Source organism: Somniosus microcephalus, chromosome 12, assembly GCF_052327205.1.
Source record: "Somniosus microcephalus isolate GS21.2 chromosome 12, FLI_Smic_1.0, whole genome shotgun sequence".
NCBI lineage: Eukaryota > Metazoa > Chordata > Chondrichthyes > Squaliformes > Somniosidae > Somniosus > Somniosus microcephalus.
Genome location: NC_140998.1, coordinates 45,738,370 through 45,751,764, shown reverse-complemented (window position 1 = coordinate 45,751,764; position 13,395 = coordinate 45,738,370). Strand labels below are relative to the sequence as shown.

The window sequence follows — 13,395 nt, the reverse complement described above, 5'->3', positions numbered from 1 at the left end:
GTCGAGCCCTGTAATAATTTTTTATGTTTCAATGAGATCCCCTCTCATTCTTCTAAATTCTAGAGAATATAGGCCCAGTCTACTCAATCTCTCCTCATCGGACAATCCCCCCATCCCAGGAATTAGTCTGGTGAACCTTCGTTGCACTCCCTCTATGGCAAGAATATACTCACTTAGCCTGTCTATATCCCCTTGAAGCCTCTTTGCATCCTCCTCACAACTTACATTCTCACCCAGCTTTGTATCATCAGCAAACTTGGATATATTACATTTGGTCCCCTCATCCAAATCACTGATCTAGATTGTGAATAGCTGAGGCCCAAGCACTGATCCTTGCGGTACCCCACTAGTTACAGCCTGCCAACCCGAAAATGACCTATTTATTCCTACTCTCTTTTTTGTCCGTTAACCAATCCTCAATCCATGCTAGTATATTACCCCCAATCCCAAGAGCCCTAATTTGGTTTAATATCCTCTTGTGTGGCACGTTATCGAATGCCTTATGAAAATCCAAATACACCACATCCACTAGTTCCCCTTTATTCTGCTAGTTACAACCTCAAAAAACTCAAATAGATTTGTCAAGCACGATTTCCCTTTCATAAATCCGTGTTGGCTCTGCCCAATCCTAGTATTATTTTCTAAGTGCCCTGTTACCACATCCTTAATAATAGATTCTAGCATTTTCCCCACCACTAATGTCAGGCTAACTGGCCTGTAATACCCCGTTTTTTCTCTTCCCTCCTTTCTTAAATAGTGGGGTTACACTTGCTACCTTCCAATCCGCGGAACCGTTTCTGTTCCTGCTTTTAACATTTAAGCATTTGCGCACATGCTGAACACCTGCACTACTTAAATCAACTATTTAGTTGATTACTTACTGGGTTAAATACTGATTTTCACATAGAAAGTGCAGGGGTGAAATTAAAAAGGGAATTAGGAAAGCAAAAAGAGGGCATGAAAAAATATTGGCAAGTAACATCAAGGAAAACCCAAAGATGTTTTATAAATACATAATGAGCGAGCAAGAGGATAACTAAGGAAAGAGTAGGGCCTATTGGAGACCAAAAAGATAACCTGTGTATGGAGATGGAAGACGTAGGTATGGATCTTAATGAATACTTTGCATCTGTCGCAAAAGAGAGGACGATGCAGACATTGTAGTTGAAGAGGAGTGTGAAAATGAGATAAACAGTGAGGGAGGAAGTATTAAGGGGCTTAACATCTTTGAAAGTAGATAAATCGCCAGGCCTGGATGAAATGTATCCCAATCTGTTAAGAGAAGCAAAGGAGGAAATAGCGGAGGCTCTGACTATCATTTTCAAATCCTCTCTGGCTACAGGAGTGGTACTGGAGGACTGCTAAAGTTGTACCATTGTTAAAAAAGGGAGAAAGGGATAGACCGAGTAATTACAGGCCAGTCAGCCTAACCTCGGTGGTGGGGAAATTATTGGAAAAAAATTCTGAAGGACAGTATTGATCGTCATTTAGAAAGGCACGGATGAAACCAGGACAGACAGCGAGGGATTTGTTGAGGGAAGATCATGTCTGACTAACTTGATTGAATTTTTTGAGGAGGTATCGAGGAGGATTGATGAAGGTAGCGCATTTGATGTAGTCTACATGGATTTTAGCAAGGCTTTTGACAAGGTCCCACATGGCAGACTGATCAGAAAAGTAAAAGCCCATGGGATCCAAGGGAAAGTGGCAAGTTGGATTCAAAATTGGCTCAGTGGCAGGAAGCAAAGGGTAATGGTCGATGGGTGTTTTTGTGACTGGAAGGCTTTTTCCAGTGGGGTTCTGCAGGGCTCCGTTCTAGGTCCCTTGCTTTTTGTGGTATATATCAATGATTTAGACTTCAATATATGGGGCATAATTAAGAAGCTTGCGGATGATACAAAAATTGGCCGTGTGGTTGATAGTGAAGAAGAAAGCTGTAGACTGCAGGAAGATTTCAATGGACTGGTCAGATGGGCAGAAAATTGGCAAATGAAATTCAATCCGGAGAAGTGTGAGGTAATGCATTTGGGGAGGGCTAACAAGGCAAGTGAATACACTATAAATGGTAAAATACTGAGAAGGGTAGAGGAACAGAGAGACCTTGGCGTGCATGTCTACAGATCCCTGAAGGTAGCAGGACAGGTGGATAAGAAAGCATACGGGATATTTTCCTTTGTTAGCAGGGAGGTTATACTTGAACAGTATGAAACACTAGTTAGGCCACAGCTAGAGTACTGCGTACAGTTCTGGTCACCACATTACAGGAAAGACGTGATTACATTAGAGAGGGTACAGAGGAGATTGACGAGGATGTTGCCAGGACTGGAGAATTTTAGCTATGAGGAAAGGTTGGATAGGCTGGGGTTGTTTTCTTTGGAACAGAGGAGGCTGAAGGGAGACTTAATTGAGGTGTATAAAATTGAGGGGCCTAGAGTGGATAGATAGGACCCATTTCCCTCAGCAGAGAGGTCAGTAACCAGGGGGCATAGATTTAAAGTAATTGGTAGAAGGATTAGAGGGGAGTTGAGAACTTTTTTCACCCAGAGGGTGGTGGCGGTCTGGATCTCGCGACCTGAAAGGGTGGTAAAGGCAGAAACCCTCATCACATTAAAAAAGTACTTGGATGTGCACTTTAAGTGCCATAATCTACTAGGCTACGGACCAAGAGCTGGAAAGTGGGATTTGGCTGGATACCCCTTTTTTGGTGCCGAATGGCCTCCTTCTGTGCCATAAATTTCTATGATTTTATAGTGTATTTGCCCATTAAAGCATTTTGATGATTCAGGGCTTGCTAAAATTGTACTGTTTTCATAAAATGCTAAAATATGTACAAGCATTCCAAACCAAAATTGAAGCAGCAATACTAGATGACACCTAGAAAAGAGTAAAATGTTACAGGTTTGACAAAGCTACAGAAAAATTTCTTAACTTTTTTCATTGCAAAGCATATATTTTGACAGAAAACTACTTTGAAAGTGCAAATATAATTCTCATAAAATTGCCAACATATGTGCTAGTGGTATGCTGTAAATTACAATATACAGTTTCACAATTAATATTACATGACTAAAGTTTGTTGTACATTGCCAAAATTGATGTCTGTACTGGAATTGCCTGCTGACAAATACCTACTTCAACAACTGGAGCTTTATTTTAGGAACTTATTGTTCCAGAAAAGGACAAAGTATTCATTTTTAAAAAGTAGCTGTGTTATTCTTAGATATGTATATAGTTTATTTGAGGGAGGTTAAGATTTTATTTTCGCTATTTGCAAAAATATTTCCAATTATATTGGTAAAACTCTTAACAATTGTTTCTTAATATGCCATCATCTATATGTAGTACTTCTGTAAGGGGCAGTAATGCTATGTAGAAATATAATATGGGGTAGGGGAAGGGTTGATCACTGGTTCTAAAGTCTGTTGATCTTGAATTGTTTATCTACTCATTCACTGGAGTCAAATTGTCCACAAGATGAACAAAAAGCAAAATACTGCAGCTGCTGAAATCTGAAACTAAAACAGAAAATACTGGAAACCACTCCGCTGCATCTGTGGAGTAACATCTTCCAGTTCTGACCAGGAATTCTTACCTGAAATGTTTAATGGAAAAGGAGGGGGAGTAGCCCTGATAAAGGATGACATAAGGACAGTAGAGAGAAAGGATCTCGGCTCGGAAGATCAGGAAGTAGAATCGGTACGGGTGGCGATGAGGAATAACAAGGGGCAGAAAACACTGGTGGGAGTAGTTTATAGGCCCCGTAACAGTAGCTATACCGTTAGATACAATATTAATCAAGAAATAGTAGGAGCTTGTAACAAAGGTAATGCAATAATCGTGGGGGACTTTAATCTTCATATAGACTGGACAAATCAAATTGGCAAAGGTAGTCTGGAGGACGAGTTCATGGAATGCATTTGGGACAGTTTCCTAGAACAATATGTCATGGAACCAACCAGGAGCAGGTTATTTTAAATCTTGTATTGTGTAATGAGACAAATGGCGTGTTCGCCTTTATTGCGAGAGGGTTGGAGTATAAGAGTAAGGAAGTCTTGCTACAATTGTACAGGGCCTTGGTGAGACCACACCTGGAGTACTGTGCACAGTTTTGGTCTCCTTATCTAAGGAAGGATATACTTGCCTTGGAGGCAGTGCAACGAAGGTTCACTAGATTGATTCCTGGGATGAGAGGGCTGTCCTATGATGAGAAATTGTGTAGAATGGGCCTATACTCTCTGGAGTTCAGAAGAGTGAGGGGTAATCTCATTGAAACATACAAGATTCTGAAGGGGATTGACAGGGTAGATGCTGAGAGGTTGTTTCCCCTGGCTGGAGTGTCTAGAACTAGGGGCATAGTCTCAGGATAAGGGGTAGGCCATTTAAGACTGAGATGAAGAGGAATTTTTTCACTCAGAGGGTTGTGAATCTTTGGAATTCTCTACCCCAGAGGGCTGCGATTATATTCAAGGCTGAGATCAATAGATTTTTGGACTCTAGGGGAATCAAGGGCTATGGAGATAGGGCGGGATACTGGAGTTGAGGTCGATGATCAGCCATGATCTTATTGAATGACGGAGCAGGCTCGAGGGGCCGTATGGCCTACTACTGCTTCTATTTCTTATGTTCTTATGTTAACTTGTCTGTTGTCTCCACAGATGCTGCCTGACCGGCTGAGTGTTTCCAGCAATTTTTGTTTTTGTCTGCAAGATAACCCACTTAGTAATGGGAACTGAATTGAACCTCGTTGGAACGCTCAATAATCCAATACCCGAGCCAGACAATATTTTAGGATGCTGCTGATAATTGTCCAGCAAATCTACCTTCTTGATGGGACCCAGGGGGGATCCCTAACCCTCCAAGCCAGTGACCGAATGAGCAGCTGGTCCTAGCTGGACAAGCAGCAGGAAACTTCCCAGTGCAGTGGACTGGTCAGCTGTGTGATTTTTACTCATTGAACTGCAGCGCAGCTTGGGAATCCCTAAGCCTTGTCGGGCTTGTGCAAATAGGGCGTCTCCCTATAGAAATAAAGTATGATCACTCCATTTCAGACCAGTGGAAATTCTACTTGGGCGTAATTCTCAATAGTTTGGTTTGGAGACTCTTGGGTTAAGTCTGGTGATGGGTTTCTGTGTATGTCAGACTGCCGGCTGACCAAAAAAAAATTGCTGTGCTAATTATAGGTTTATGGATGTTACAGCTGTGGATTTGGATGCCCGTACAGCACTCATTAGAAAGCATCATCCACTCCATATAAATACAGTTGTAAATTCTGCATAATTTCCCCAACTCCATTCTCTGGTTTGGCATGTAATGATGGTAAATTACACCTCAGTAATTACATATCACAGGCCTGAGTATTTAAAATGAATCATAAATTATCTGTTGCAGCAGCTTCGCAAAGATGCCCTCCCACTGATGTTCTTCTACTTTAACCCTGCAATCCTACAGCAGCATTATGGGCTTTAAATCATCTCATCCCCTTTCCCAACCCCACCCCTCCACCACTCGCACAGCTACGTTTTGAAAAATGTGTGACGACAGATCTCAACATACCAGACCATCCCACCAAAGAAAATGTCCATTTGGTGGCCTAACAGAGTTGTAGAAAAATGTTAGGAGTTATTTTCCTTGTGGGTCTTGCATTTTGTTAGGTTGCAAAGCGTTTTGAAAATACAAATGACTTTTTAAAAATTGACTGACACTGGTGCTGGTGGCGTGCTGTAACTCAATATGTGGTTTCGTGATTATTCCTCCAGGATTAAATTCTGTTACATGCTGCCAAAATTGAAGTCTGCGTTGAAACTGCCTGCTGACAAACACCTACTTCAACAACTAGAGCTTTGTGTTAGGAAATTACTGTGTCAGGAAAAGGACAAAGATGTCACTGCTATAGTGAGAATTGTACGTTTGCTTCTTGCAACTTTTTTACAACCAGCTATTCTGCGTTTGATCTTGAATCATGACAATTGAGATTGGTCACTTGTTCCATGTAACTGAATCAGTGGTTCATTTAAAATGGGTATGGTAGCTTAGTGATTATGTTACTGGATTAGTAATCCAGAGGCCTGGACTAATGAGACGCAAGTTCAAATTCCACCACAGCAGCTGGGGAATTTAAATTCAGTTAATTAAATAAATCTGGAATAAAATTTAAAAAAGCTAGTATCAGTAATGATGACCATGAAACTACTGGATTGTTGTAAAAACTCATCTGGTTCACTAATGTCCTTTAGTGAAGGAAATCTGCCATCCTTACCTGGTCTGGCCTCTGTGACTCCAGGCCCACAGCAATGTGGTTGATTCTTAACTGCCCTCTGACATGGCCTAGCAAGCCACTGAGTTGTACTCAAGAAGGGGGCTCACCACCACCTTCTCTCTGGCAATTAGGGATGGACAATAAATGCTGGCCTTGCCGGTAACACCCACATCCCGTGAACGAATTTTTAAAAAAAAGAGTCCACTTGATTTTAGATAACCAGGTAATAAATATTATTAATGTTATATTTCATAGACAACATTTTGCTTGTAAATTCTGTTTAATTATTTTTAAAAATCAAGAAATTAGAATTAGCTATAAGAGACTAGATTTTGCTGAAAAAATAACCGCGCCTAAACGAAACGCCGTTATTAACGCGCAAATTGGCCAGCAACTTGTAGCGAGGAAGAGATGCCCCGTGAATTGCAAATCGCCACTAGCTCCGCTGTTAGCTTCGCCCGTGGTTTTCATGAAGTTACAGCATTTGCACATTATTTACCAATTAACCTCGGCACAGAAAGTTGTCTCATAATTAACTGCGTAATTACCCTTTTAATGACATGATAATTGTTGGTGACTGCCAGTCAACCTCTCTTGTCCAGAAAGTAAACAAGTATAAGTGTGGAGTCTCATTCCTTCAGGTTGTGAATTGTTTTAGGAGATTTTAAAAATGTTAAATTTAACATTAAAAAAAAACTTACTTCTCCTTTCTGTCTCTTTTTTTCTCTCTCTCAATCCAGTCTTTCTTTCCCTCTCTTTATTTGCCCTTCTTTACCCGATTTGACATTGAATTCACCTAGTCTAATTCACCCTCCTCAGTCCTTCCTCTGTTTATTTCTCAATCCTTTAATCTCATTGGTTAAGGAAATGCACTTTGTCCGTCCCGTTGTTCACCAAGGTCCCAGATGCCCTGTTGCCCTCGCCGCACCGTTAGCAGCTCGCACTTCCAGCAACTTTGTGAGCAAAATGTTTTAAAATCTAAACGCGCACGAACAAGCCTAACTAACTGGGCAGGCCGCGACATGCCCCGCTCCAGCACAGTCTGACCCATTATTTCATATGTTTACGCTGTCAAAATGATTTGCTTATCGCAAATCAATCCATGCCAGTGTACAATGAAGCCAGTTTATTTTCAGCTAAAAATCTGATATAAAACATCTCGCCCTGTTTCTTGAAAGTATTTTTATTTCTGGAGATGGTGGTGGGTTTCTAAGTCAAGGCTTATTTAGTTCTTTCCAAATCAAATGGTATTATAGTATCACGAATGCAACCTGTGAAGAAATTTGTTGGTTAGGACCCTCTGTCATTTAACAGGAGGAGAGGAAGTTTACTGACTGGAAGCAACAGTGGGGGAAATTCCTGATGAAAGTGATTTTTCTTTAGAAATTAATTTTTAATTTTTTGTGTTCATCATTTCCATTCAAGTGCTACCAACACTATTTTACTCTCGATTTTCTTTTAGATTACATTGGAATTAGATCGAATGGAAACTAGCATGGAATCTGTAAGTTAGCATTTTGCTGCAGCTTTGTTCCGAAACAATCAATTGTTCTGTAAACACATTATGCAATTCACTTACTAAGCAAATAGGATGTGACTTGTTTGTTCTCCTCAAGTTTCCCAAAAGGTTGCAAGAAAAAGACTTGCTAGATCACAAGAAGGAAAAGGAAGAAAATTTGCTTCTAGAAATGGTAATATCTGTATTACGTTGAAATGTTTGTACCATTTGAATGAGGGATTACATTGGCCCAGATTTTGCGGTCAGCGGAGAAGCGATGGCGCTCGTTGCTGACCTCGACGAAAGCTGCCCATAAAGATCTAGCAAACTCTGTGGTGTGGCGCTCACCTCTCCCGACATTAATTACATGCTGGCGTCAAGTCTAGGGGCTCTCCAGCGTCCAGCAACAGTGATGTCATCAAGCTGGCTAAGCTGCCAATCACATTGAAGAATTCTCACAGACAGCAAACCAGGAAATAAAATGCACTGATTTTCCTTCAATTCTTAATTTTAGAGAGCAAAATAAAGATTGGGACATACACATGGGATTAAGGTAGAAGCTAAAATATATTTAAAAACTTGGAATTTTTAAAATTTGACATTCTAGAAATATAAAATTAGTTTTTCAGGGCCAGAACAGTTGTTCAGGAGTAATTATGAATCCGTTTGCCATTTAAAAACCCAGTTACACATCATTCAACAAGGCTTAACTTTTTGCAGTGACTATTTGTAGAGTGTTTTTTGAATGGAGGGGGAAGCGAGAGCGAGGGGGTGGAGGGGGAAGCGAGAGCGAGGGGGTGGAGGGGGAAGCGAGAGCGAGGGGGTGGAGGGGGAAGAGAGAGCGAGGGGGTGGAGGGGGAAGAGAGAGCGAGGGGGTGGAGGGGGAAGAGAGAGCGAGGGGGTGGAGGGGGAAGAGAGAGCGAGGGGGTGGAGGGGGAAGAGAGAGCGAGGGGGTGGAGGGGGAAGAGAGAGCGAGGGGGTGGAGGGGGAAGAGAGAGCGAGGGGGTGGAGGGGGAAGAGAGAGCGAGGGGGTGGAGGGGGAAGAGAGAGCGAGGGGGTGGAGGGGGAAGAGAGAGCGAGGGGGTGGAGGGGGAAGAGAGAGCGAGGGGGTGGAGGGGGAAGAGAGAGCGAGGGGGTGGAGGGGGAAGAGAGAGCGAGGGGGTGGAGGGGGAAGAGAGAGCGAGGGGGTGGAGGGGGAAGAGAGAGCGAGGGGGTGGAGGGGGAAGAGAGAGCGAGGGGGTGGAGGGGGAAGAGAGAGCGAGGGGGTGGAGGGGGAAGAGAGAGCGAGGGGGTGGAGGGGGAAGAGAGAGCGAGGGGGTGGAGGGGGAAGAGAGAGCGAGGGGGTGGAGGGGGAAGAGAGAGCGAGGGGGTGGAGGGGGAAGAGAGAGCGAGGGGGTGGAGGGGGAAGAGAGAGCGAGGGGGTGGAGGGGGAAGAGAGAGCGAGGGGGTGGAGGGGGAAGAGAGAGCGAGGGGGTGGAGGGGGAAGAGAGAGCGAGGGGGTGGAGGGGGAAGAGAGAGCGAGGGGGTGGAGGGGGAAGAGAGAGCGAGGGGGTGGAGGGGGAAGAGAGAGCGAGGGGGTGGAGGGGGAAGAGAGAGCGAGGGGGTGGAGGGGGAAGAGAGAGCGCGAGGGGGTGGAGGGGGAAGAGAGAGCGCGAGGGGGTGGAGGGGGAAGAGAGAGCGAGGGGGTGGAGGGGGAAGAGAGAGCGAGGGGGTGGAGGGGGAAGAGAGAGCGAGGGGGTGGAGGGGGAAGAGAGAGCGAGGGGGTGGAGGGGGAAGAGAGAGCGAGGGGGTGGAGGGGGAAGAGAGAGCGAGGGGGTGGAGGGGGAAGAGAGAGCGAGGGGGTGGAGGGGGAAGAGAGAGCGAGGGGGTGGAGGCGGAAGAGAGCGCGGGGGGGGCGTTGGAGGCGGAAGAGAGCGCGGGGGGGGCGTTGGAGGCGGAAGAGAGCGCGGGGGGGCGTTGGAGGCGGAAGAGAGCGCGGGGGGGGGCGTTGGAGGCGGAAGAGAGCGCGAGGGGGTTTGGAGGGGGAAGAGAGCGCGAGGGGGGGTTGGAGGGGGAAGAGAGCGCGAGGGGGGGTTGGAGGGGGAAGAGAGCGCGGGGGGGGCGTTGGAGGCGGAAGAGAGCGCGGGGGGGCGTTGGAGGCGGAAGAGAGCGCGGGGGGGGCGTTGGAGGCGGAAGAGAGCGCGGGGGGGGCGTTGGAGGCGGAAGAGAGCGCGGGGGGGCGTTGGAGGCGGAAGAGAGCGCGGGGGGGGGGCGTTGGAGGCGGAAGAGAGCGCGGGGGGGGGCGTTGGAGGCGGAAGAGAGCGCGAGGGGGTTTGGAGGGGGAAGAGAGCGCGAGGGGGGGTTGGAGGGGGAAGAGAGCGCGAGGGGGGGTTGGAGGGGGAAGAGAGCGCGGGGGGGGCGTTGGAGGCGGAAGAGAGCGCGGGGGGGCGTTGGAGGCGGAAGAGAGCGCGGGGGGGGCGTTGGAGGCGGAAGAGAGCGCGAGGGGGGGTTGGAGGGGGAAGAGAGCGCGAGGGGGTTTGGAGGGGGAAGAGAGCGCGGGGGGGGCGTTGGAGGCGGAAGAGAGCGCGGGGGGGGCGTTGGAGGCGGAAGAGAGCGCGAGGGGGTTTGGAGGGGGAAGAGAGCGCGAGGGGGGGTTGGAGGGGGAAGAGAGCGCGAGGGGGGGTTGGAGGGGGAAGAGAGCGCGGGGGGGCGTTGGAGGCGGAAGAGAGCGCGGGGGGGCGTTGGAGGCGGAAGAGAGCGCGGGGGGGGCGTTGGAGGCGGAAGAGAGCGCGAGGGGGGGTTGGAGGGGGAAGAGAGCGCGAGGGGGTTTGGAGGGGGAAGAGAGCGCGGGGGGGTGTTGGAGGCGGAAGAGAGCGCTCTTGAATCCGTGATTCTTAAAGTATGATGTTTTCCAATAACTAGACGGAGGCTGTAACTTAACAATCAACAGGTGTTTTCTGGAGGAGGGTAGTCTAAAGACTAACAGTGCAGAAGCATGCTCAAGGCTTCTATACAGGTGTGGTCACTGCCGGTACTGCAGTATACAGGAGCTGTAAAAGTAGTTCTCTCTTAAAGGTACATACACTACAATTCCTCCCCTTTTAGATTAACAGTACCCATAACATTCAAATAACAGTTAACACTTCAACATGCACATTAAACTGAAATAGTCCATTTATAGATTCAGTCTTTGGGGCGGCTTCCTGAACCTTTCTGGATCGCGCCTTTCCTGAGGTTCTTGTTCTTGGTGCGGAGGCGATTCTGGCCCCCTTTCGTCGGTTAGTTCATCAGTTTCCGCTGCTACTGTTTCTGAGGTAGATGCTACCAGTATGTCGGGTTCATCCCCAGGTACGCGAGACATGGGGTTGACTCGTTCCTGTGACGCTCGGATCTGGTCGACGTGGCGTCTCACAATGTTCTCCCCGACATCCACTGTGTACATTAATGGCCCCTGCCGTGTGCATATCGTTCCGGGTTGCCATTTCTCTGTTCGGTAGTCGCGGGCCAAGACTGGTTGTCCTACATTGAAGCTCCTTGTCGGCTTCTCATTGATGTGCTGGAATTGCTTATCCTCAAAATTTCTTCGCACATTTAGTCTGAGCAAATCCAGACGAGATCTCAACCTTCGGTTAAAGAACATCATGGCCGAGGTCTGGTTGGTAACTGCATGTGTCGCATTTCTGTAGGCTAACAGGAAATTGTCCACCTTATGCTGTAGTGGAATTTCATCATCGCACATGGCCCTTATCGCCTTTTTAAAGGTTTGTACGAACCTCTCAGCCAATCCATTTGTGGCTGGATGATACGGGGCGGATGTGTAATGCCTTACCCCATTCCTTCTCATAAATTTCCGAAACTCTTCAGACACAAACTGTGGTCTGTTATCAGAGCAAATCTGCTCTGGCAAGCCATTCCTGACAAATATGGTCCGTAGGACTGCAATCGTTTTCTCTGTAGTGGTTGAGGACATTTTGATCACCTCAGGCCATTTCGAGTGCGCATCCACTGCTATTAAGAACATTGAGTCCATGAATGGACCAGCAAAATCAATATGCACCCGTTGCCATGGCGAGGAGGGCCACTCCCATGGGTGTAGAGGGGCATGTGGTGGTGCATTTTGGACCTTCTGGCATCCTGAGCAGCTCTTGGTTAGGTCCTCGATTTGTTGATCGATCCCCGGCCACCACACATAAGCCCTAGCAAGGCTTTTCATTTTCACCCCTCCCAGATGACCTTCGTGAAGCTCATTGAGCACTCTCTCCCTTAACTTGGGTGGAATTACCACTCGGGATCCACACATCACTGTCCCCTGGCATACTGACAGCTGTTCTCTTCTGGATGAGAATGCTGGCAACAGTGAGTCGCCATGTGTTGGCCATCCCTTCACCGTCAAATCATATACCCGAGACAGTGTCGGATCATTGCGGGTCTCCTTCTCTATATCCGCGTTAGTTACTGGCAATCGTTCAATTATCGACGAATAAAATATTTCAATAGGGTCCACTGCTGGTGCTTCCTCCACAGTAGGCAGTGGCAGGCGTGATAGCCCATCAGAGTTTCCATGCTGTTTCGTGCCCTTATACTCTATTTCATATTGGTTCGCCCCTAGAAAAAGGGACCATCTTTGTAACCGCTGTGCAGTCATCACCGGAACGCCCTTCTTTGGATTAAAGATGGAGACAAGTGGTTGGTGGTCAGTCAGCAAGGTGAACTTCTGCCCATGCAGATAGTGGTTGAATTTTTTTACTCCCCATACTAGGCTGAGGGCCTCCCTGTCGATCTGGGTGTAGTTGCGCTCGGCTGAGGTTAATGACCGAGACGCAAAGGCTACTGGCCTCTCCAGCCCGTCTGGGAATTTGTGCGACAGCACCGGACCAAATCATAGGCTGATGCATCACATGCCAACCGAATTGGTAGTGCTGGGATGAAATGGGCCAACACCTCTTTCGATGTGATCAATTCTTTGCACTTCTGGAAAGCTCGTTTACATTCGTCATTCCACTTCCATGGTACCCCCGTTTGCAGTAGGGTGTTCAGTGGGTGTAATACTGTAGACAAATTTGGTTAAAACTTATGGTAGTAGTTCACCAGCCCGAGGAACGACCTCAGTTGTGACACATTTTCCGGTGCTGGAGCCTTGACTACTGCCTCAATCTTTTCAGGGGACTTGTGTAACCCCTCTTCATCAATAACGTGGCCACAATACGAGATCTGCTTCTGGAAAAACTCGCATTTGTGGCGATTAGCTCGGAGCCCATATTCCTTCAATCTAGTGAGCACCTGCTCCAGGTTGGCGAGGTGATCACTGTCATTTTCGCCCGTGACCAGGATGTCGTCCAAATAACACTGGGTCCCTGGAATCCATTGCCCTTTGCCAAATAGCCGGAGCCGATGCTACCCCGAACACCAGCCGGTTGTATTGGTAGAGACCTTTGAGTGTTGATCGTGAGGTATTGTTTCGAGGCTTCTTCTACCTCCATTTGCAGGTACGCCTGGGCCAGATCAATTTTGGTGAAGTGTTTACCTCCAGATAGCAAGGCGAAATATCCTCAATCCGTGGAAGTGGATATTGTACCGTGTGAAGGACTGGGTTCACTGTCACCTTAAAATCCCCACAGATGCGGACCTTCTTTGGTTCCCCAGGCGTATTACTCAATGACCT

The 13,395-nt window shown here is 47.1% G+C and overlaps 1 protein-coding gene across 6 annotated transcripts in view; it reads left to right on the top strand.

Moving 5' to 3' along the window:
- Positions 1-13,395, top strand: part of ppp4r4 (protein phosphatase 4, regulatory subunit 4) — a 176,567-nt gene that overhangs the window by 143,762 nt on the left and 19,410 nt on the right. For 4 of the 6 annotated variants that reach the window (XM_086002766.1, XM_086002768.1, XM_086002769.1 and 1 more), the window contains 3 exons: positions 5,757-5,901; positions 7,719-7,760; positions 7,873-7,947. In XM_086002766.1, coding sequence (XP_085858892.1) covers positions 5,757-5,901; positions 7,719-7,760; positions 7,873-7,947 — 262 coding nt within the window. The remainder of the gene's footprint in view (positions 1-5,756; positions 5,902-7,718; positions 7,761-7,872; positions 7,948-13,395) is intronic. The other 2 variants (XM_086002770.1, XM_086002767.1) reach the window with 1 other exon arrangement.